General features: G+C 44.5%; 1 protein-coding gene across 5 annotated transcripts in view; it reads right to left on the bottom strand.

The window, feature by feature from the left end:
- Window positions 1-23,564, bottom strand: part of tmem108 (transmembrane protein 108) — a 43,689-nt gene that overhangs the window by 6,495 nt on the left and 13,630 nt on the right. For 2 of the 5 annotated variants that reach the window (XM_030079293.1, XM_030079296.1), the window contains exon 2: window positions 10,592-10,675. In XM_030079293.1, coding sequence (XP_029935153.1) covers window positions 10,592-10,631 — 40 coding nt within the window. In that variant the 5' untranslated portion in view covers window positions 10,632-10,675. Of the gene's footprint in view, window positions 1-10,591; window positions 10,676-14,006; window positions 14,087-15,533; window positions 15,636-16,720; window positions 16,746-23,564 lie in introns of those variants that run through there. The other 3 variants (XM_030079294.1, XM_030079291.1, XM_030079295.1) reach the window with 3 other exon arrangements.

Here is a 23,564-nt window from a genome sequence, read left to right as displayed (position 1 = left end):
CCCCCAAGGCTCCCTACTTAGCATAGCTCGACACAGAGAGCGCAGCCTGGCAGCTAGAATTGACTGCTCAGGTGTTCAGGAGGAGCCTTCGAGGAGCCTTGCTTTGCATTCATTATAACCCTCAGCCTTTAATCAACTGCACCGTTGTGTTTGTCACTCGCCTGGTTTAACTAGATTGCTTTATTAACTGCATTATGCACTAGATGAGTTCCACTGAGTGTAGCGGCGTATCTAAGCTGGCAGCTGGGATTGGGAGGATGTGTTGAACAAGGTTGCGGCACAAGCGTTACCATGCCGAAATATTAAAGTCAGCCCCCGCTGCACTGAAGAGATTCGAGATTCAAGATTCTTTATTGTTACATCTCATTATACAAGTATAACAGACTGAAATGCAGGGCATAACATAGGCATAATGTAACCAGTGAGTATTGAGGGGGAAGCCTCTGGTAACACAGCAAAAATCTTAAGGCTAGTTTTAAGTTTTAATATCTTGTGGGAAAAAAAAAAAAAAAAAAACATCTGGCTGAGATAACTTCATTCAGAGGTTTTATAGTTTTATTTTAAACAACAAGGATCCACCCGCTGATCATGCCACTTAATTTGCATTGTAAATGAATGAAACTGTGTCAGTCTTTTTTTTTTTTTTTTTCCAGTTGTCTTAAAGCTCAATACTAGACAAAAGGACTTGTTAAGATAATCTTTGGGACGTTTTTTTTTTTTTTTTTCTTTAACAGCAAAAACAATAGATAGATTCATGACAGCCGGAGCCTCACAACACTTAACATGCTGAAACCATTTGAGGCAGCCTGACAGATTCACTTTGTCTAGTTCAATCCCATAAGGAGGCTGTGTAGTGACAAGCCATTAGCAGCTGCCTGTGGGGAATATTGGTCCTATTATGTTATCCCAGACAGCAAGAAAGTCAAAGAGGGAGGAATGTGCAAGAGCTTATTAATTTCCCTTTTGCTCCCTCCCCACCTTCCCTTATTGACACTGTTAAACACGGCTAACGCGAATACATTAATGAGGCTCCCACTGGGCAGTTGTACGCACAACGCGGACAAACAGCACATAAAGTGATGCGAAGCCGACGCCAAAGTACACACACCAATGCCTCTGTCTGGTGCTGTAAAGGAGGAGGAACGGGGTATAATTATGTTGGATTATTATATGTTTTGTCACAGGCATATCTCTAGAGAAAATGACGGAATTAGACAAAAAAAGAAAATGAAAGATATATTGGAGGGTGTATGTATGGAAGTGCAGAGGTGGCTACGCAATAGAGGGATTAGAAATGAGGGATGGCATTAAGTGTAGCAATTAGGACTGCATTGTTTCCATCATAGACTGCACTCAAACCCTCAAAACCATACAGTGCCGGGCCAAACACAGACTGTAAAGACAACCATGTGACCGAGATGTTGTGGTCGTCATTTAGCCACGGTGCTCCCTCCGTAACTATGGAAACCAAGTTTCCATTTCCAGGGGGGCAGTAGAGGAGGAGATGAGAGAAGAGGTGAGATGAGAAATCTGAATACATACTGAGAGAGAGAGAGGAAATGTACAAAGGAACAGGGTGTTAAAAAAAAAAAAAAAAAGATGAAAACACGACCCAGGATTGGTGGGGAAAGGTGAAAACAGGGGTGATTTTTTAACGCTGAGAGATCAAACCTGGCTGCAGTCAACAGTCACATTTCTTTTTGCGGCAGAAAAAGAAATTTTCCATCACATAAACTCTTCCGTGCTTGTCGAATGTGGGAAACCAAACACGCCACACTTGCACCTTGAAGCGTGGACTATTTAAACTCAGCCTCTGCGTCGTTAATCATATTCCCTGATACTCAATCACAGGGACTTCCACTATAGAGGGTCCAGCCCCTGTCTTCCATTAACCAAGCCTGTCACATCCCTAATCCACGGAGCCCACTCCAGGCCCATAACTGAGGAGATAACACACACGGCTGGCCTTGATTTATGACTGCTCCTCTTTCCTGAGATGATCCTGACGCAGGGAAACTGAGCGCACCACTCGCCGACCCGTCCCAGCTCAAGTATTTAAGTAGTTGATCCCGGGTAGCATGAAGTGTTTCTGTTATTGTTGCATTTAATGGGGGAGAGTTGATAGCTAAGTGGCCCATTGTAAAGCATGGCGGTTACTATTTGCTGACTTGTGTACAAATGCTCGCAGTCACTTTGAGCTGTTGTGCGCGGGGCCGATAGAGAGCGATGATGTTTACCACGCTGCGGTCTGGATTCAATCATACCTTCAATCAGTGCCCAGCCCCCACTGTCACAACCTGGCAACCCGACACTCTGCTGCTACTGAATAAAACATGACGCCTCGATTCCCTTCGCAAACAAAGTTAACATCAGAGATTGGTGAACTAAATGCTGCCGTGCACACACACACACACACACACACACACACACACATACTCAGAAAACACATTCATCTGACTTGTCAGGGGGATCTAAAACCTAGAATAAAGTGTGTAGTACTCCCTGATCTCTAATAAACACACATATTAATATTCAACTGGGGCTTTTCAGCTTAGTCAAACCATGTTTAATTAAATATCTCATCTAAAATGTTAAAGGGGGCAAAATGCTTTTTTAAGTTGGTTTGCATCAAGACATCTGGTTGCCAGCGTACTCATTAGCGCTGAATACACAGTAGTAATAACCTTGGCCTGTGTATGAAGTGAGAGAAATGATGTTGGATTGTTGGATTAATCAATCCTTTCACCGAATATGCCTTTATTTTATATGCGAATCTCCTTCTTTAACTTTGGAGGGATGCAGAGTTTCTCCTTATTAAAGGTTATAATGCGAAAGCCACAAAGGACAGAAGCAGAAATAGAAAAGCTTGCGTCACATTCATGTGTTTTTCTGTGTGCGTGCTGCACTTGAGTGTGTATGTCTCTGTGTGTATTTCCATGTGCATTGTTGTTACACAATAAAGCAAAGGGCTGTAATTTGTAACAGTGGCCGGGCATCTGGCTGATGGAGTGAGAGTGTAAGCAGGGCAAACACAGACAGAGTGTCTGGTTCTGCCTCCACGCAGACATCCACGGGACGAGCAGGTACGGGGAGTGAATTAACAGGAGAGATGATTGAAAAGGCTGGAGAAGTGAGCTGAGCTTTATGAACATCCATTATTAAGCGAGTTGAAGCACTGGGAGAACATGGGCAAATGGGATGGAAGAGGGGAAAGAATAGAGGGGTCAGGCGGGGTGAGGAAAATATGCAAAGAGGAAGAAAGAAGTGTAGGTTTGTGGAGGAAGGGTGGGGGAGGTGTGGGTGGTTCATCAGTGGGCCACAAATGGGAGCAAAGTCTCACTGGGATGTCATCAGAAACACTGAAGAGAGGACAATCAGGGGGAACCAAAGCGTGAGAAATAAATATATGAATCACTGGATACTGTACCATAATTCTTGCTAACTGGCTTTAGCGTGTGTGCACAAATACATGGGCACATGACATTTTGTATTGAGTGTATTTTTATTATTGATGACACAAAAGCCAAATAATGGGAAAACCAACAGCTGACAAATGGGGATGGATTCCTTTCAGTCTTTATCACAGAGGACAAAAAAAAAAGAGTATAAATGATGTGACTAAATTCAAAGGTGGCCTATGACATGTGACATTGTATTGAAGGTCTTCCTCCTTGTCTTTCTGTTATCTTACTTTGAAGGTAGGGAGGAGGACAGGCCGCTAACACTGTTATCACTCAAGCCAACCTGTTGCCGTCCCCCGCTATCTGCACCACCCAGCTGATCATCTCACAGCGGCACACACTGACAGCGTGGAGAAGAACGAGCCGCACGTAAAATTACTGAAATTATCCCCTGATTTATGGGGCTGATGGAACCGACCTGCTTTCCATTAAGCAAGCGCAGGATGTATTGAGGGACTGGCAATTTATGCAGTAAACCTGCTGAAATAGGGCTCTTTTGAATGCATAAGAAGCCAGTGACATTCATGTAAGTCCTCCATTGATGCCATCGGGGACATCAATAAATCATGTTGCAAAGCAGCAGCCTGCACACTGATCCAACACCGGCTTTGTCCCACCAATCACTCACCATTAGACTCAATGTCAGGGGACAAGGGCCAGAACGGCTGCCATGGCCTGTCACTGAAGCTAAAGTACACTGGCGAGATGGTAAACAACGCAACATTTAATCCTGCTGATGAAATCCTGCATGAAACGCCATTATTGCCATTGGCTGTACTCATAAGCCAGGGGAATAATATTGTTCAGGCACACTGCATCATGAATCCGCTAGCCTAATCAATCATACTAGAGAATCACTTAGTGTGCGGTGTGTGCGGTGTGCAGGCTATCAGTGGTTATCCCCCAGCCTGGCTGTATGATCAATCCCGAGGAGGAGGGTGGGGGGTGCGCACTGTGGAGGGTAGGGGACAGAGGATATTCATCTTCTTCCAGGGGTCACCTCACGCTGAGTGCAACAGAGAACCAGGGCCCGAATGTGCAGCGAAAAATCTGCCTATGAAGCAGGTGTTGCTGCCCGGCTGATCGTGCTGCACCATCAGTGGGCAGTTGGCAGTCATGCCATTTGAATTGGGGGCTTGGAAAAAGCCAAAAATAGGGACTGCAATTCATCCATCAATAACACATCAGTCCTGGCTGCTGATTTTCTGGCTGTGCTTCTTCAAATGGTTACTGCATGACAGGGAATAAAGGGATAGGGGGACGAAACTGCATGCATCCTGCGAGAATCTGGTCAAGGTCGAGGGCAAAAATGAACAAAAGTGCATTCCAGAATAAGATATACACCATTTGCAAAAAAAACCTACTAAGGTATAAGATGTAATTATTGTAGTTTTTAATGGATTTATAATGTTTCAGAACAGCACGTTTCAAATCTAAAATCACTTACAATCCCCTCATTGTAAGCTATGAGTGTAAAACTTCATGTGCCTCAGGAATATGTTTCAAACAAAAGGTGAACGCCAATTAAATAGTGAGCCTAGAACCTGGAGTTATGTTTTTATAGTCTGAACCACACCAGAGAAGTTTACTTTGTTGCATTTTGTGCTTGGCTCGTTTAGGTTTGCACCACCCAGTTACAAGCGAGCTGCGGCTTGTACAGAAAAGTCATATGGACTAACAAGTAGCTTGTTTTTTGGGCAGAGTTTTGGTGATCTGCCATGCCGCAGGGTTGAATATTTCACACTCGCATTAGTGTTGCTTGCCCTTGGTTCATTTTATGCTCGGCTTTCCAGTAATGAGCAGCTTCTGGTTCCTGGATGTCAACATCTTGATATCCATAAAACTGAAAGAGTAAATGTTCTCAATTCTTAATAAACTGCTCCAAACGTGATTGGCATGAACACATCGGTACACTGTTTATTCATCAATAACCATGTCAAAGTGCCCGCAAGACAGTGAGGCCCTGCCCGCTCACTTATTGCAAGTCCCTCTGCATAAAAGCGTCAAATAAATGACTGAAATGAAAATGTAAATGTAAGGGAGGCAGAGGGAATTATGTCCATATCAGAGGAAGATAGGCTAAACATGCGTAGCCGCGCCAGCTATAACCGCCACAGTTTGGAAGCCCCTGGGCACTGAACCATAGCCGCCGATTAAGGATGTCCTCACCACCACTGAGTCAGTCCTCCATGGAGTGCATTTAAGCTCATTTATGCTAATCACCATCCACTCCTTAGTACGCCGGGCAGCGGACATACCTCCATGGGATTTCCCCCAGATCCACCGGGGCAGCTGGAGAAGGCTTTATCTACAGAGCCCATCAGAATACCAATGAGCCTATATCAGCCTATACCAGCCCACACCAGGCTTCTGCTGCTTAATACCAAATGAATCCACATCTCACTTTTGAGGATAAAGCCTGACAGACCCAAATCAAAGAAATCATAAGGCTTAAACGGAGAGCTTTGTTGAAGGTAGTCCAAGGCTTTAATTCTGAGCTGTGACGTGCCCTCGGAGTGGGCCGTAGCAACAGATCAGATCCATCAGCTTCAGGCGCACAAAACCCTTTATCAGCGGGCTGACTGGATAGCTGTCTGACGAACTGCTGGCAAGATTGGATTATCACGCCTGGCCAGAGCAGGCTCCTCCATACTGACACAAATGGACCCAAATAGGACACGAGTATGAGTACTACTGCTACTTCTGGCCTACTACTACAGATACAACTGCTACTGTTAATACAACTACAACCACCACTACTACAACTACCATTACTACCACTATCACTACTACTGTCAAACTGCAACTACCACTACTTCTACTACTAGTTCTGGTAATTGTACGACTGCTGCAAAAGTAAAGAGTAGGACACACACTCATACCTCCAATGCAAAATTTTATTTATTGAAACAATACAAGAATCATCGTTTCAACAGCCACACTGCCAGGGTTTTAAATTTTTTTTGTTGTTGTTTTTTGCCTGGCCAGCTCCTCACTAATTTGGGCGTGCGTTTCCTGCTTTTGTAATACTACTGCCACCACTACTACAACTACAATCACAACTACTACTACTACTATGGCACTACCACTACTACTACTAAAGCGACTATGACTGCTACTACAATCACTACTGCTACTGCTACCATCACTACAACTACCATCACTGACACAACTACTATTGACTAATACCACTATTACTAACACTGTTACTTCATCCGATGTTGCTATTACTTTGATTAGTACTGCTACTACTTCTACTCCTCTAACTATTGCCATTACTTCTACTATGATTATTATATGACGACTAATACTACTACAAAAAAGACTACTACTGCTAAAACGACTACTACCACTAAAACTATTACTATTCCTGTTACTAATACTACATCGACTATTCATTCAACTACTGCAATAACTGCTATTGCTGCTACTATTAATGCTACTTCAACAACTACTGCTACTATTTCTGTTATTACTATTTCCAAAAGTAGAGCTATAACCAGTACTATTATTGCAACTACTAATGCAAATACCACTTCTACTACTTACTATTGCTAATAGAGTATTCATCACCTGTCACTTGACTGTAACTGTACCTGTTCACAATTAAAAAACACATTCTCAATACATTTGCTTGGCTATTTTTGGAGTAAGATATGTCACTATACAATACAATGTATTCCAATAACTATATAAGTCACCCCAATATCTTTTGTTATGACCAGTTTTGTTGAAGAGTGAGACAAACGCTCATGCCATATGCAAAACTCCATTGTCCAGCTCTAAAGAAATGGATGAGTCAGGTGATAATAAGTTTCACTGGTCCATTCCACCCGAAAGCAAAACAACTGCCCTTCCTTCCTGACCATTGCCTCTGTTGGAGCGCGCTCATCTTTCATATAAGGCAGTTCTTCTCAAAACCAAGTCCCTAACATTTGTCACTCGGTAGTGCTTACACAACCAAATTCACAGACGCAACGGCAGAGTATTTTGATATTCGGCCTCATGGGAAGACATATGCGCTTCCTAGGTGTATAAATAGAGCGTCGTCTTTACAGTAGCACAAACAGACAAATTCCATTGGTTTGCTCCTGGGCGTGTTCGTCTGCCAATCTGACTAGAGTGTCTGTCCCGGGGGGAGAGACAGATAGGGCACATCCTGTGGACCGCTGGGACCGGCCCGGAGGAGGGCTCGGGGGGTGGAGTGGTGGAGAGGCAGGAGAGGAGGGGGGGGTGCTACAGATGTGAGCGCGGAGATAAGAGCAGAGGCTATCGCAACAGCAGGATAATGGCTTCCTGTTTGAATGCCCCGCAAAGTGTTTGTCAGGTTACAGCAGCTTTGAACACGGATGTGTTTATCTGAGAGTCAGGCAGAGAGAGCGAGAGAGCGAGAGAGCGAGAGAGAGAGAGAAAGCGACAACAAGAACAACTAAGAGTGCTTGTGATTTAGTAACACCGACTGGGAGCCTGACAGCCCGTGAGCTGCGCAGGGGTCGGATCCGACAGGAAGGAGAAACATTAAACAGGAAGTTGTCTGGAATCAGGGGAGGAGAGCACTGAACAGCAGGCCTGCACTTAAACAACTCCATAGTCACAAACATTGCAAATATTGTACACCCACAGCATTTTCAGTAGCATCCATAAGAGCACAAGCCACTGCAGCCACTGTAATCATGTGAGGCAATACTCATTTCCACTGCGCACTAAATGGTCTCACAGATAAGAGTTTTTTTTTCTTTTTTTAGAGGCTGACTTCAAAATGCAATTTGCACTTCTGGAGAGGAGATGTTTGGAAGCAAGTGCCTTACTTGTAAGACTCCGCTTTGAAGAGCAAGCCGCAAGGCAAAACTCAATTTGCTGCAAACAAATGGCGAGTCCTCCCTGTGGTTTCAGGTAAAATGTACAAACACGACAATACAAACACTCGCACAGATTCGGGGAAGACGGAGGATGCACAGTGCAGAAGACAAAAACAGCACTTTGGCTGACCGGAGGAAGGAAAGAGAGAGACTTCCTGTTCTGTTCTGGTGTCTGTCATGATGCGGCACCATCCATCTTAGTTCTGTTCTATCTGCAGCATCTCTTGTCTTGCCTGCAGCTTGAGTGTGTTAAGGCACATCTGTCTCCTGCAGATGGCTGGTCCAGAGAGAAAAATGAGAAATGTCTCTGCGCTGCATCGAGGCAGCGATCTCAGGTGGGCCTCTCAGCTCCGCCAAACTAAAAGGCAACCTGATGGAACTGCAGTAGACCAGAGGAACCATGAGGCCTCAGCTGGGTCTCCTACTGAAAATATGAGAGGTGCACTGAGTCCTACACGGACTTGGACAATATATAATGATTTGATATCAATACTGTGATGTGAGACTTTGATATGGCATAGGTCCTGGTTTTAAAGGCTGTGCTACAATAAAAGGTTGCAGTTTTCTAAGCTTGGCCTGTTATCTGCCTCTACCTGCATGCTCATCATACCCATAGTACTTATCATTGTTTGAAGTATTTGGACAAAGATATCATGACATTTGATTTTGTCGGATTTTGGTGGCCCCCCGTTAGACCTACACTGTCAAAGATTGGATTTAAGAGGAGGAAACTGAAAAATGCTCTTCTAAAATGTGGCCTTGGTCTTAATATGGATACTAGGTTAGTGTGTGGGTGCCACTCAACCTTTTTGCGCTTTCGATTAAACCACTGCAAGATGACCTCGCTCAACCTCTGCTATAGCTTAAAGCACCCTGCCCATAAGCAGTCCAGCCCAAGTTCGTCACTTCAGAGGGATTGAGACAGATTTGTCAGAGGCAGCCTTTAGCTCCAGTGCCCTGAAGTGGAGCCCGGGGTGCATACCAGATATCAGCAGCCTGTTTAGCTACCCGTCCAGGTGCCAGACGGGGCCCAGCCTGACCCCCATCTTCCATATTCATGTGACATTCTGCTCTGGTAGTCTGCCAGAGGTTTGTACCTCCACTCCCCAAGCATTGCCGCTACTTTCAGAATGTAAAGCAGCCCAGACTCTAACATGAAGGCATATCAAACTGTGACAAAAACTGAGGGGATACATGATGCTGTATGTTGCCAAAATCTTATGTGTACAGTCTGTGACAGTGACTCCCAAACTGGGGTTTAGGGACCAATATGGGTCTTTGAAGAGGCTCCCTGACACTGGCCAAAAATAGAGCATTAGAAATCTTACCCAAGACTAATATCCAAAACCAAAAGCCCCGAGTAACATGAGGAATCGAGTAATGTCAGAAGTAAAGGCAGATTGTCTCGATTTTCTAAATTTTTTGGCAATTTTTTGTGGTGACACTGACTCATTAGTTGCCATCTGATGCACCTGCGGCGAGAGGTTTTTGGTTTTGAGGTGGACATTGGACACGCCGTGAGGAAGACACCCAACAAACTGTCACGATGGACACTTTTTTTTTTAAACTGAGGGTATCCAGACGGTCTAAGTGAGCTTGTCTTGTCGTGGGTGGCATGAACCGTGAGCCAAGGGAAGTTCAGGTTACATCTTTCATTTCTACTCCAACACGCAGGGACAGGCACTAGGTTACGGACTTGCTCATCCTTAGATATTTAGGATTACCATGAGCCTAATTTAGCATAGCAGTGTAAAAGTGGGGAAAACATGGATTTTAAATAACTTATGTTTAGTGTAGTAATTTTGTGTGGTGACACCAAACTAATGGTCCAAGCCTACACTGTTCAGTGAAAGTAACAGATTGGATTGGTACTCGGCGTTGGTTGAAACTTAAAATTTCACACTTAATATTGAAAAAGTGGTATTGGCGCATCCCTAATTCTGCCACTACAAATTTACAGAGAGAGCGTCCCCTAACATCCACGTTGTTGAAATGCCCTTGAGCAAAGCACTGATTCCCTACCAGCTCTGGAGCAAGTGAAAAAGAAATTCCCAATTGTCATCTTTCACCTTCTCACTACTGTAAGTCTGACTAATCCTATCACCGATTTCACCGGCTCACCATCTACAATATAGACAGGCAGCAAAAATCAAGCAAAGTTATAAAACGGGGATCTGGCTCCAAAGAGTGCACATTTCAGGGTCTTTGACATGGAAAAGAAATGACGATGTCTGTGTGCCGGTCTGTGTTTTAGTTGGCGATATCACTCACTCAGCAGCTGGCAGCGCAGGACCTGCAGGCTTGTCTTCATGGTATCATGTGATCCGGCTCCTCCTCCACAGTGCTCATGGTTCTCTAATAGACGGGGAGAGAGAGAGAGAGAGAGAGCGAGAAAGGAAAAGGTAAGATGAAACTCGGCACTCAGGTATCCCAATCAGATTCAAGTCATGGTCATGTATCACTGATATACTGTGATTATGTCGCGGCATGTTAAAGGAGCATACAATATGAGGAGCAGGAAGAGCATGAGGGGGCTTAGCAATGATCATTTTACCCCTGTAATAAGCGGCAGACAACAGTAACAGTGGTCTAAATTACATTACAATAAATAAATAAAAGATGAGGTTGGACCTCACTGCAGTAATGGCCTGTGGTATCCTGACTTAAGCTCCCCAGTTTTAAATCAGCATTGGCATCCTGTAGTTTGGGCTGGTCACTAAAACCAATTATGAAGCATTAAACATTGACCAGCAAGCCTTGTACTGAAACAGCCACTGCTAGTGTGTCAATGAGACAAATTCCCAGGGGAACTCTTCAGCAGAATGACTCACTGATGGCCTTCTGCTAAGTGGAAGGCCACACACACACATCCTCCGCCACCGCTGGAGCAGTGTGTGCACGCATGGTTGTGTATGTGACGGTGTGCACGCCTTCCTTAGCCGCTGTGCCCTTGGGTAATACGCACATACCCACAAGACGCTCGCACAATTCTTGTTCGCAGACATATTTCTTAGGGAGTGTATACACACACACACCTGAGCACCCCCCTTTCCCACTGCATGAATAATCTGTTGTGAGTCTGAGATGTGAAATTGGATTTGTGCCCCCTAGGATGAGGGGTCCGCTCGCAGGCAACCTGTGTTTCTCTGGGAGGAGTGTGAGATGAGAGGGAGAGACAACAAAGGCACGAGGCGCTGATCCTTTCATAAGGTGTTATTCCTCATAAATGGAGAGCGTCTCTGAGGAGTGATGGGAGGTGAGCACGGCAACTCAGTCACCCTGATTATATTGTTACCACTGTCTTAAACAGCCTCTTCACACAAATGTGGAGCTAGAAATCCACACTGCGCGCTTACACAATATTTCATGTTTTTCATGAAGTTAAAGGCAGAATGAGGAGGATTTTGCCGGTTGTGGGTTGTAAACACAACGTGCAAAGTTGGCCCCTCCTCCCTGGTTAAGCTGAACACCGGCAGTTTCCTAGGATGGCGACGGTATGAAATGACCGCCCGAAATTTAAAACATTCCCTGGCTGCATCGCTCTTCATCCTCATCACCTCCTTTGTTTTTTTTTAAGTTAACATTTAGTCTCATTAACTTCACTATATTATAAACTGCATCCATGACAGAGTGCAGATTGTTCAGGCTCTTTATCAGCACTGTATCGGAAATGGCCATTAATATGTCATGATATGATAGCATGATATATCATTTCCACACTGACATCATGATGTGCTCATGTGCAACAGTCACATTGCAGGACATGGGATATCAATTCAAACATATCATGCTGAAACTTTTTTTTATTTATTTTTTTGCTGCTTTATACAAAAGGAAAACATGCAAAGTTCTCATTTTCTATGAGTAATCTATCAGAAAAGTCCACCTGATGTTCACTAATTTTGTCTGAGTTAAGGGTTCTTGGATACACAGAGTTTGTCACTGGTGATGTGCGGGTTCTGCAGGCACAGCAGTCGGGTCACTGTGTGCTGTGGTGAGGAGCTTCACTTGATCAGTTTATCAAACAACCAAAGCACGTCCCACTAGTTGCTGACCACAACCTGAAAATGAGTTCTGCCTATTTTGGTTGTTTGATAAACCAATAAACCAAGTGCATCCCTTCAGCAGAGAAAAACAACTCTGAGTACATTTTAAACGTTCACTTTTCCTGATATTTTTTTCCATCAATAATTTTACTCCTACAAAAGCAAAATTTCAGCAAAGTAACAGCGCTTCTCCTCGAGCAGCTCAGCTATAAAGGAACACAGAATGTAAGCTCAAGATACCACGTTTATCTGCATTTGAATGACTAATGACCACAACATGAAAACATGGAAGGAAATTATCTCAGTGTTTGATGTGTTTATGTAAAACAAGGCAAAATCAAAAGCATGAAAAACTAGAAAAAAAAATCAATGCATCACAGGCTGGCTAGTGATGGCAATAGCTATGATACTCTCCTTTCCTCCTCCTGGCTCTGTCAGATTATAAAAAGAGAAAAATGAGAGAATAAATATAAGCAACAACATTGCCTATGAAGACACCTCTAGATGACATATGCACACAATTTTGTTTTTGTCGTTCTCCTCAGAAGTGAGAAAATGAAAACACAAATGTCTCGCTCGCTCTCTGCTCTTAGCTCACTGATTTGACTATAATAGTTAAGCTCAACACATCGCTGGAAGCTGAGGGAGAAACGAGGCTGCAGGCAAGGAAAACAGCAGCAGAGGATAAGGAGCGTTAGCCGGCTCCAGAACCGTAGACATGACAGTGTTTGCACCCTGACAAACCCTGCGCCTCATCCGGCTGGTAACGCCGAAACACTGCAACGTAATGCCACTCTGTTACTGCGCTTATAACAACTCTGCACCATAACAGCCCTTAATGTGCTTTAGCGTCACGTTTCTGGCCTAATGAGCTCAATGGCGGGGTGCAAAGAGAGCAGCTGAGCCTCTCCACAGTGATTACACCTCATCAGCACTGCCACAGTACCAGCCCAGGCTGATAGACACGCTCTTTAATTCATGGGGCACAGGGGGTGAGGATGGGGTGAGGAGGGGGGGGGGCCGGGGGAAGGGGATGTGGTGTTTTTTCATTTACACCTGTTATCCTGGAGCGGACAGCGCGTGGTTCTTGGCGTGAACGCGGAATGCAGCCTCTCTTCAGGACGGCCTGCCCGGGCCTCCCGCTAGCGAGCTGAATCATAGTTCAGCTCTGCACAAACACATGCAGGTAACAGATAACACGGGATGGCAGGCGGTGACACAGCCTTAAAAACAGGATCTGAAGCACAAAGGCAGCTGCTGACAAAAACGGTGAGAATTATAGTCTGCTTTGGCCGGTAATAGAAACATCCACAGTATATCCTTTTGATGGCTTTCCCCTGCAGGTAAACATGCAAAACAAAAACAGACACTGTTCCTCTGCTGATTTTTGACAGTGTCAGCTTAGCACTTTGCATATAGCATCCAAGGCTTTTACTGGAGAGTAAAAAAAAAAAAAAAAAAAAAAAAAAAACGCTGCATGGCAACTGACATGCACACAGACGGCGGCCATCTCCATGGCAACCCTAATAGTACATTATATTCAAATTCATTCACAAGGACATTTTGGAGCTCAAACAGAATGGGGGAAAAAACAAAAAAAAAAAAAAACGGTAAATGGAATAACAAAAATGCTCACTCACCACAGCGAGAGTGAGAAATCCAGTAACAATCTGCTTGTCTCTGGGGTTCACTATACAGCCTTTGTGTTTGCAGTCCTGTTGACAGGCCCTGCTCCCCGAATGTCTCAGTCTGCAACTCTGAATAGTGTGTCTGGAGGGGGCGCGGACTGGAGGCCAAAGCCAAGGTCACCCGAGACGGCACAATGAAATAAGGCTGTCACTCCGGCTCTCTGTGGCCACCAGCCGCAGGAATAACAATGCTTTTAATTTTGGACTTCCCTCTATTCTACTGTTATGTACAGGGGCCGTGGCCGCGGGCTGGCTCCTTGCCCACACAGGCTGCACACTGAGAGCTTTTCCATAATGCAAGAGGAGGAAGGAGCGGTGGGAGTCACCGGGTGACATGAACTATGGTGTTGTGATAGCTGAACCTCTAATCACAAGCTGATACCGCTCTCACTCCAATTTCAGGCAGTTTTCTCACACTTTGGTTTAGATCTGCTTCTGCCTGGTGGGAGTTTCCTGTCAGCTTCTGTGTGAGGAGGGAAGTATAGACTAGAGAGCGGTCAAAGCATGAAAGTAGCAGCTTAAGAGTAATTGGACAGATGCATGCCGTAAAATCAAGTGAGGAGTAAAAGATTGACAAAAACACGTTTGTCATCTGAGGCTGTGTCATCAAACTCCCATTCCTGAAAGTGAAACCTGCTCCCCTTGCATCATTCGGCTAACATGTGCGCACAATGGATCCATATGCGGCAAAAGCAGCAGCGTATAAAAAGCTGGTTACATCAGTGGGTAATGCCTTACATCAAAGTGGTAGGACTGCGGTTGATGTGATCTCAGGGTGTTTAGCTTCATTTCAAGTTGTGTGTGAAGCCTCTCCCCGCCACATTTCAGACTCGGGGGAAATGCCCACAACAGCGAGGGCGTCTGTTTTTCCTTTTATGTTTCGCCCCTTTGATGGCAATCAGCAAACAGTCCCCGATAAGGCTGAGGCTCGCACTGTAGCTCACTCTGTCCATGTGTTTCCTGAGCTGTTGTTTTTGAGGGCCCAGCCTGGCTGAAAATGTGTTCATGACTCAGGAGTAAGCAAGCGTTTACCTAAGGGGGTTGTTAACGCCGTCTTAGTGAACAAATATTTGGCACTGGCCACATAAGACCAGAGTTTATTGTGCAATAGGCAAGCTGCTTACGATGAACAATTCTGTTATGAAACCATATTTCGTCAGTATGAGGGGCAGACGACTATTAGGCCAGTGATTCAAGCACAGAGGAGACTGCGGTTGACCTCTGGCGCTTTGATAAGTTAATTGTCCGGCCAGGCTACACAAAACAATTGAATGATCACGAGTATTGATTCAATACAACAGGCCTAAATCGAATGCCAGCAGGGTGAGCTAGAAAGCAGGACCAGCTTTCCAAGTAGCTCTCTAATCCCCCATCTCTGCATGGAGCCAACTGTTCAGCTGAAGTCAGCCATATTGCTGAGTCACTGTGCTGCGCTATATGAGTGAGCGCTGTCAGCCGTGGCCCCCGGATGGCTGAACCCTGGCAGGATGAGTTGCGGGTGCTGTGTCATGAATGCTGGCGCGGGCTGCGCGGGTCATCAATCAGCGCAGTCACTCCGCTCCAGGCCCTCCCCGTGGCACAGCGACACGCCAGCCATTAAAAGAACATTAGGGTCCCAGCATGCCGTTCACTGTGACCGTGGTGGGGGGGGGGGGGGGGGGGGGGCACATCAACCATGTCCCAGCCGGTGACTGGGCAACCTCGCTGGGTTACGTAACCGCGGGGACGTAAACACAACGTTGTGTGTGAACAGATGCATGAAATAGCAACCCCGATACAATCTGAAGGTGAAACATGTTCTTTAATGCTCTAAACAAAACATTAAAGATCTGAACATAGGGGTATATGAGGCCGTTCAGTGTGAAGTAGATTATTCCGGATTATTCCTCTTGTACTAATCAACGCCTGGGAAAAGCACTGCCACACACAAAGAGCGCCTACAAATCTCTCTCCAGCTACGAAGCGGTTAATCCCAACTAGACAAATGTCGCCAGCTTCATGCCCGTATGTCTAATATGCCAGACATCATGCTCATATGGTTATATTTCACATGCTCAGCAAGCAGTAGCTGTCAGTTCACATCTGTGTTTCCACCCCCTCGGTTCCAGGCCCCAGGTCAACATATTGTATATGCCAGCGCTGAAAAAGCAGGACAGTGTAGCATTAAAGATTATACACCTGTCAATAGTCATTTATGTAGGAGTGCTGTGGAGCGTAGCGCAGGAGTGGGCTTTTTTTGGCCTCTGTGTGTGTGTGTGTGTGTGTGTGAATGTGTGAGTCGTGCGTCACGAGGATCTTGGACGTGGGTGGGATCGCTCGAGCAGGTTTTTTTTTTTTTTTACACCCTCCACGCTCACACACACACACACACGGACCCTCACTCCTGCACGATGCCCCTCCCAGACACACTCACGCTCGTTACAGGTTGACGATGAGCACACCTCGTTCTAACAGGATGAATGAATGGAGAGCGCCCACTCGGTACAAACAGGGCACCTGCAATGTGGAACAGCATCACCTGCCTCGTCATTACTCAACACACACTGAGTAAGACCGTTTGTGAGGGGCATTGTGGTCAAAGCATCAGTGTGTGTGTGTGTGTGGATGTCTGTAAAAAAAAGGAGATATACAAAAAGAAAAGCTGTATGTACCCTCTAAGTGCTCACCTCGCTCCAGTGTACCACACCGGACAGTCAGAAAAAGAAATGGGACAGAGTGTGTCACAGATGCAGCAGGGGGTCCAATCAGTAGGGGGGCCTTTTAGCACTGTGTGTAACGCACACCTCAGGCCGGGCCGGGGACGCAGGGGTGAGACAGGTAACGGAGCCCCTGGGGAGAACCTGTGAGAGACAGGTTACATCACTGGTGCATTTTTTCCTGGCTGAGAGTGGGAAGAGGAGCCCGCAGATGGGATCGAGAATAGCAAGCACTCGGGATGACTGACTGACTGATGCTGTCACTGGAAATAAGAGGCAGGATGCATTTGATTAGAGTGGAAGACAGCCATGACTGGACGACAGACAGCCAACAGGAAGCATCCGCCCTAAAACATACCATTAGAACCAGCTTGTATTTCATGTATTTTGCATTTCGGAGTCCATTTCCCTGTTGGGTGGCACATTTCTCTTATCCCTGCATTTAATGGACCAAATTCAGAGGATGTGAATTTATGTTTCAATATTTGCAGCGCAGCTAACGTTGACTGAGTTTTGTGGCTATCGAAAACATCAGTGGAAAACTTCATGATCCACAAGAAAGATTTTCCTTTTAGATCCATTGTTTTGTACCGGAGTTCAACAATCATACTGGGAGAAATCCATTGTAGGAAAGGCAAAGACACACTGCAAAAACGCAAAATCTTACCAAGATTATTTGTCTTATTTCAAGTCAAAAATGTCTTATTTCTAGTCAAAATATCTCATTACGCTTAAAATAAGACATGATCACCTCAGAAGTAAATTGTTTTTAGACAATTTTCACTTGTTTCAAGTGAAAATTTGCTTGAAACAAGTGAAAATTTGCTTGTTTCATTGGCAAAATTTGCCAGTGGAAAAAGTGAAAATTCACTTGAAATAAGTGAAAATTAGCTAGAAACAAGAAACAAATTTTGCCAATGAAACAAGCAAATTTTCACTTGAAACAAGAGACAATTGTCTAAAAACAAGTTATTTCTGCGGTGATCATGTCTTATTTTAAGTGTAATGAGATATTTTGACTAGTAATAAGACATTTTTGACTTGAAATAAGACAAATAATCTTGGTAAGATTTTGCGTTTTTGCAGTGCACCATTATCTCCACTGACAACAGCCTCAATAGACCACAATGCAATGCAGCCACAAGGTTTTTCTTTTACATAATGGTAGGGTCATTCAAGGGAAAGTAGGAAATCATTAACTTTAATAGGGGTAGAATGAGTCAAGTTGAGGGAAAGTGAAAGAACAACAAAAAAGTAAACTACAGCACTTCATCACCGAGCAGCTCGGACACAGACTGATGATATCTAATTGTATATCTAAGGGTGGATTTTTGCTGTGAGACCTCCACAAAGGTGATAAAAGCATTGGTTGTTGTTGTTGTTGACGGCGCAGGGATGCTGACATTCACTCACGGACGCGAGCGCACGCCGTCATATGCACGTGCACGCACGCACACACTCAGAAGTAAACACACACACAGCCTCACGCGCTGAAACCTGTTGTTTTATCGATCTGATGCGTGGACCGCCGAGGCAATGTGATGGCAATCAATCCAAAATGAGATCCTGTCAAAACAAAGCTGCTGCCCACCAAGACCGGCGAGACCTGCAGACGCTTAGCGCAGGCTCATTCCTCCTCTCCTGGCAGAGTTATTGAGCCAGGCAGTAAAGATACAGAAATTGGGATGCAGCTCATCTTCACCAGCGTCTCAGTCGTAAATATCCTCCCTCTATCTCTGTCTCCCTCTCTTTTTCTCTCTCTTCCTCGAGTCTGTCCTTGCGTGACCCCCTCTGTGTGACTGACTGCTGCTGCTGTGAGTGCCTCGTTTATGATGAAGACTAATGTGAAGCCACAGCGAATCACGTCCCGCTATACGCTTGTCACAACCACTAACACAATAAAAAAATAACACCACCGCAAAACAGGTAAACTGGCTTTGGATGACACTTAAATTCACCATGCCTCCTGAATGGACTCAGCACAAGGCAAGGCAGTCCAGGCACCCTGAATGGTGTGACAAGTGGAATATTTAAACACGAGAGGCCTAATCTTCTACAAATGCAAACACTCTCTGCAAATACATGCTACCTCTGCAAAGGTCGAAATGGAGCGGTTGCTTCAAAATGTCTTGATTGGTAAAAAATTGTTAGTTAGTGCTGCCTTTTTGCTCTCTCACACCATAAACACAGTCTGAGATATTAAACTTTGATTCAACAGGAGACTCTTTCATTGATCAAGCCTGCGTTAATGCAAAAGCGCATCAAGAATTCAACACTTTAAATAAAAAAAAACAGCGATGTAAAAATGGAAATCCACTTTAAACAGGATAAAATGATAAATGTGTCGCGGCGATGTCTGGTTTCCCCAGTCGCAGAATGTGTCGCTTATTCAGTCGACATATTTGTGTCTTCCCTCGTGTGTATCTGCACTAATGAAGTGAAATGAGGTTGTGTGTTTGTACTAAAGTGCTTCTTAATGATCAGATCCATCTCTATCCCGTGTCCTTTTGTTTCTCCCCATTCAGAGGATGATAAAAAATGTTCAACTTATAAAAGGTTTTTGATCAAGAGAATTAATAAGACCAAGTCCTGAGTTAACTGGGTTTATCAAACAAAACAAAACAAAAAAAAAATGCAGTTGAAAAAAAAAAAAAGAAGCAAACTTTTCTTTGCCTCTTTTCTCTTTCAGATTTCAGAAACTCGGGGAATCAAAGCTTCATCTGAAGCCTCTGCCTTCCAGCCGGATCGTTACGTCTTGTGGTGGGGTGAGACCTGCCAGGCTGACGGACAGATAGACATGTCAACTCAGCCTCTCCAGCATGGGCTCATTGATTATCGGACTGCGGCCGCTCGATGAGACCTTAGTAGCAGATAACGAGCAAGCATGTAGCTGCTCACATAATCCTGGAGGTAATGGCTGAGCAACATCTAAATTCACACGGGGCCCGCTGGGCTGGGAAGCCTTTGATGAACTATTTGACCTCATCATTCAAAGATTTGGCGAGGCCTGATGGTGCCAGGGGGTGAAATAGTTCAGCCCAGGATCTCTATTCTGATTTCTTTTCTCATCTTATACCTATGTACTTGATACTGACCCAAGCCACGCCCCCAATTTTGATATTTATATAGACATGTTTTTCTCCACTTGGTCCACCTGTGTTTATTTACCGCCCCGCAATTCAAACAAGGGATTGTGCTTATCAATAGCATGTAATAATCCTCAAATTTCAACTGATTGGTCAAAATCCTCAATCAGTTGGTGAATGTTGAGGGTTTAATATGGTCCTTAATGGTCCTCAAACTTCAGTTGATTAAAAACTATAGCTAACTATAACTATTGATCCTTAAAAAAGTCCTTAAACATTACTTTTACATTTGAAAAAAAAAAAAAAAAAAAAAAAAAAAAACTCTCTTGCATAGTTTGATGTAGTTTTAGCCGGACTTGAGCTCGACTGGATCTGGTCTGAGAGGTAACTTGGGCTTGACTAATGTGGCCTTTACTGCAGCCCTGTTTTTTTTTTTTATTTTTTTTATTTTTTTTTTTTGTGTGTGTGTGTGTGTGTGTATCGTTTGACTTGCACTGAAATTGAGCAGTTTGGAGCACTGGAGGCTGTGGAAATTGGTTTGCTGAGTGTCAGCTCGTTCACTGTGCGTTAGGTGTTAACATTCATTGCTGTGTATTCTCTAGGCACAGATCCTTGGCAGGCTGGTGATGATAGACTAACTACACATAAGTGCAAGAGCATGACTGTCTGATTCCCTGTTGTGGGAGATGTCAGTAGGAGAGGCTGTTACAGCTCGGTGCTGTGATCTCCAACAGTGGCTCTGAAACAGGGCTTGATGTTGTATAAAGGCACTGGGCCGCGGGCGTCCATGTTTACCCCTCCTTGATCTCCCGTCTCTCTTTGCTCTCCACTTTTTTAACCATGTCACGCTTTGATCCCAATTGCTGCTCTTTTACCATCTTCCTCTTTCCCCTCGCTCTCATCTTTAGTGAGTTTTGGTCTTGGTGCTCTGAGTCTCTTGAGCGGAGCAGTGTGATTTCAGCCGCCAGAGTTCTGAAGCGGGCATGGGAAGTTGGGAAATTAAACAAAATTGTGAGAAATTATTTAAAGACTCCAAAACTACAGTTAAACAGCAAGTATCAGCTTTCATTATGAGTGCTAGTGCTGGTGTGTATGAGTTTGACGGAGCATGTGTCTGTGTGTGCGTACGTGTGTCTGAGAGTGTGTGCGGGGTTGTTGCGCGTCTGGAGTTTGGCGCACTGTCAAGTTTCCAGTAAAGACGGTGATGTGGGTGTCGTCAGTCTGAAAGTCATCTGCAGCAGGCCTCACACCTGTCACTCCTCGCTGTCTGTCTGTGTAGGTGACGGCTGACCTGCTGGTGGCCACGCTGTCCCTCAGGGCAAACTGGCTGACTCAGACGGTGGCCACCGGCAGGGCTAGAATGACTCAACTGGAGGAGCACTGGCATTTAAAATGCTCAAAATGAGTCAAGCTACTTTTCTGTCTTTTTTCATAAGCGGAATGACTAATTTTGTTGATTTTGAGCAGGATCTTTTATGTGAACACACGCACCATCTTAAAAATCACAAACTGGGGCTGCAACAGAGAGCGGTGTCCCATCTTCTCTGATTGAATCCCTGCAGATTTGCCCTACTTGCTCAATTTAATTTCAGGTGCCAGGTAAGGTCACTGTTTTCAGCACAGAGCAAGTATCACAGTGTAACACAAAGCCTCTTCAACAAGCAAACAAGCACTGTGTCAAAGGAAGCTGGACTCACCAGGGATGCTTGAACCTGCTACAAAAAGATTCCTGCATGATGAAATCTTTCAAAAACTCACATAATTATATCACTCTGCCACTTGGGGCCACTTAGATGCAAAGTTGCCTGTTTTTAATACAGATTTTTTTCAAGCGTCTGTGGAAAAAAACGGCATACATTGTCTCTGTTTCCTGTTTAAGATTCCTCTTCTACATTCTTAAGACTTCGCAAATTGGTTAGCAACCTCCAAAGGACATCCCATCCAATTACGCCAACCTATCCTCTGCCCTGATTGGCGAGACACAAGGTATTTTTAGCCTCAGATATTCAATAAAACCAGACACTCCTCTAGAGATGTTAAATTGAGACAAACAGCCAAGCCAACACCACAGCGAAACAGCATGACACAGCAGCAGCACCGAAATGCCAAGGGTGCTGTCAGACGCCATCTATCCTCCAGCATCCCAGCGGGCATCACAGTTAACACATCAAGGCCTCCCCTGTGCACCTTACCCCGTTATGCCGAGCAGGTAGATTGTCAGAGAAGGCCAGCTACATCCTGTCATGAGGAGCGGCACGCGGCTGAAAGCTTTGATAACACCGAGTCAAAAACCTGTGGCGCCTCGGTGAGAGCAGACGCGGCGTTAGTGCACCGCAGCACGACGACGGCTTCATTAAACTGAGAGCGACCGATTGTCGAGGCCTTCATCTGCCGCATCCACTGCAAAAACTCAAAATCTTACCAAGATTATTTGTCTTATTTCAAGTAAAAATGTCTTATTTCTAGTCAAAATATCTCATTACACTTAAAATAAGACATGATCACCTCAGAAATAACTTGTTTTTAGACGATTTTCACTTGTTTCAAGTGAAAATCTACTTGAAACAAGTGAAAATTAGCTTGAAACATGGAACAAATTTTGCCAATGAAACAAGCAAATTTTCACTTGTTCACTTGTGTCACAAGTGAAAATTTGCTTGTTTCATTGTTTCATGTCTTATTTTAAGTGTAATGAGATATTTTGACTAGAAATAAGACATTTTTACTTGAAATAAGACAAATAATCTTGGTAAGATTTTGAGTTTTTGCAGTGCCCCTCAGGCCTTAATATCCAAATAAGCAGTAGTGGAAAAAGTAGAAAAGTAGATATACTGTTACTTTGCTGATATTTTACCACAGTAGAAGTACTGCTGTAAAAATCTTCTTCAGTAAAAGTAAAAAGCAGCTCGCTGAAAATGCACTCAGAGTAAAAGTTACTAAGTTTCTTTTTCAAAACAGTAACTGTGTTAGCTGTAAGCTTTTCCGTGCACTTGCAAAGGGAGGAGAGAACACACTTCAAACTACATTCTTTTAAAGGTGCATTACGTAAAACTGAAGTGAGGACCCCGTAGACAAATGTGACGAACGAGAATATAGTATGACGACTGAGTCTACATGGTTCTGCTTTTTCTCAAAAAAGCTACTCAAAAGAGCTACTCAATTACAGTAACATGAGTAAATATAATTAGTTACTTCCGCCTCTGCAAATAAGCCTGAAGTGGAAAGTGAATACAGTGCGGAAGAGGGACATGATCTCCAGCTGCTTGTCTAAATGATTCATGTCCTATAACAAAGTATCATGCATTAACATGAAAGCAATTTTAGTTGCCTCGAGGGTTTCTGTGTAAGCGATTAATAATGGAGCGGTGTAATACGACAAACTAAAGGCTGCTGGAGCCGCCGGGCACGAGCCCCGTCCGCCGCTTTTAGGTCTCCTTTAATTCAGAATAAAGGGCTGATGGTTGCCACCAGCTTAGAGCGCATTGCACCACAAACAAGCTTAATCCCTTCAAATGAACATAACAGATGTAACAGGGTGGGTCAGTGTACCGATTTCAATATGCTGAGGGGATTAGGGCGAAAACAAACTCTGGGGAGTTTGCTGTTTTGCATGAGCCGTTTGACGTCTGATGGGGCTCAAGTGATCACCATTACTAATGAGGTGTGCACTTCCTCCGCAGATTTTATGCACTAATACAATGGCATTTGCTGAGTCTCTTTCGCCATAG

This window comes from Myripristis murdjan, chromosome 20, assembly GCF_902150065.1.
Source record: "Myripristis murdjan chromosome 20, fMyrMur1.1, whole genome shotgun sequence".
Classification (NCBI taxonomy): Eukaryota; Metazoa; Chordata; class Actinopteri; order Holocentriformes; family Holocentridae; genus Myripristis; species Myripristis murdjan.
This window is presented reverse-complemented; position numbering and strand designations above follow the sequence as displayed.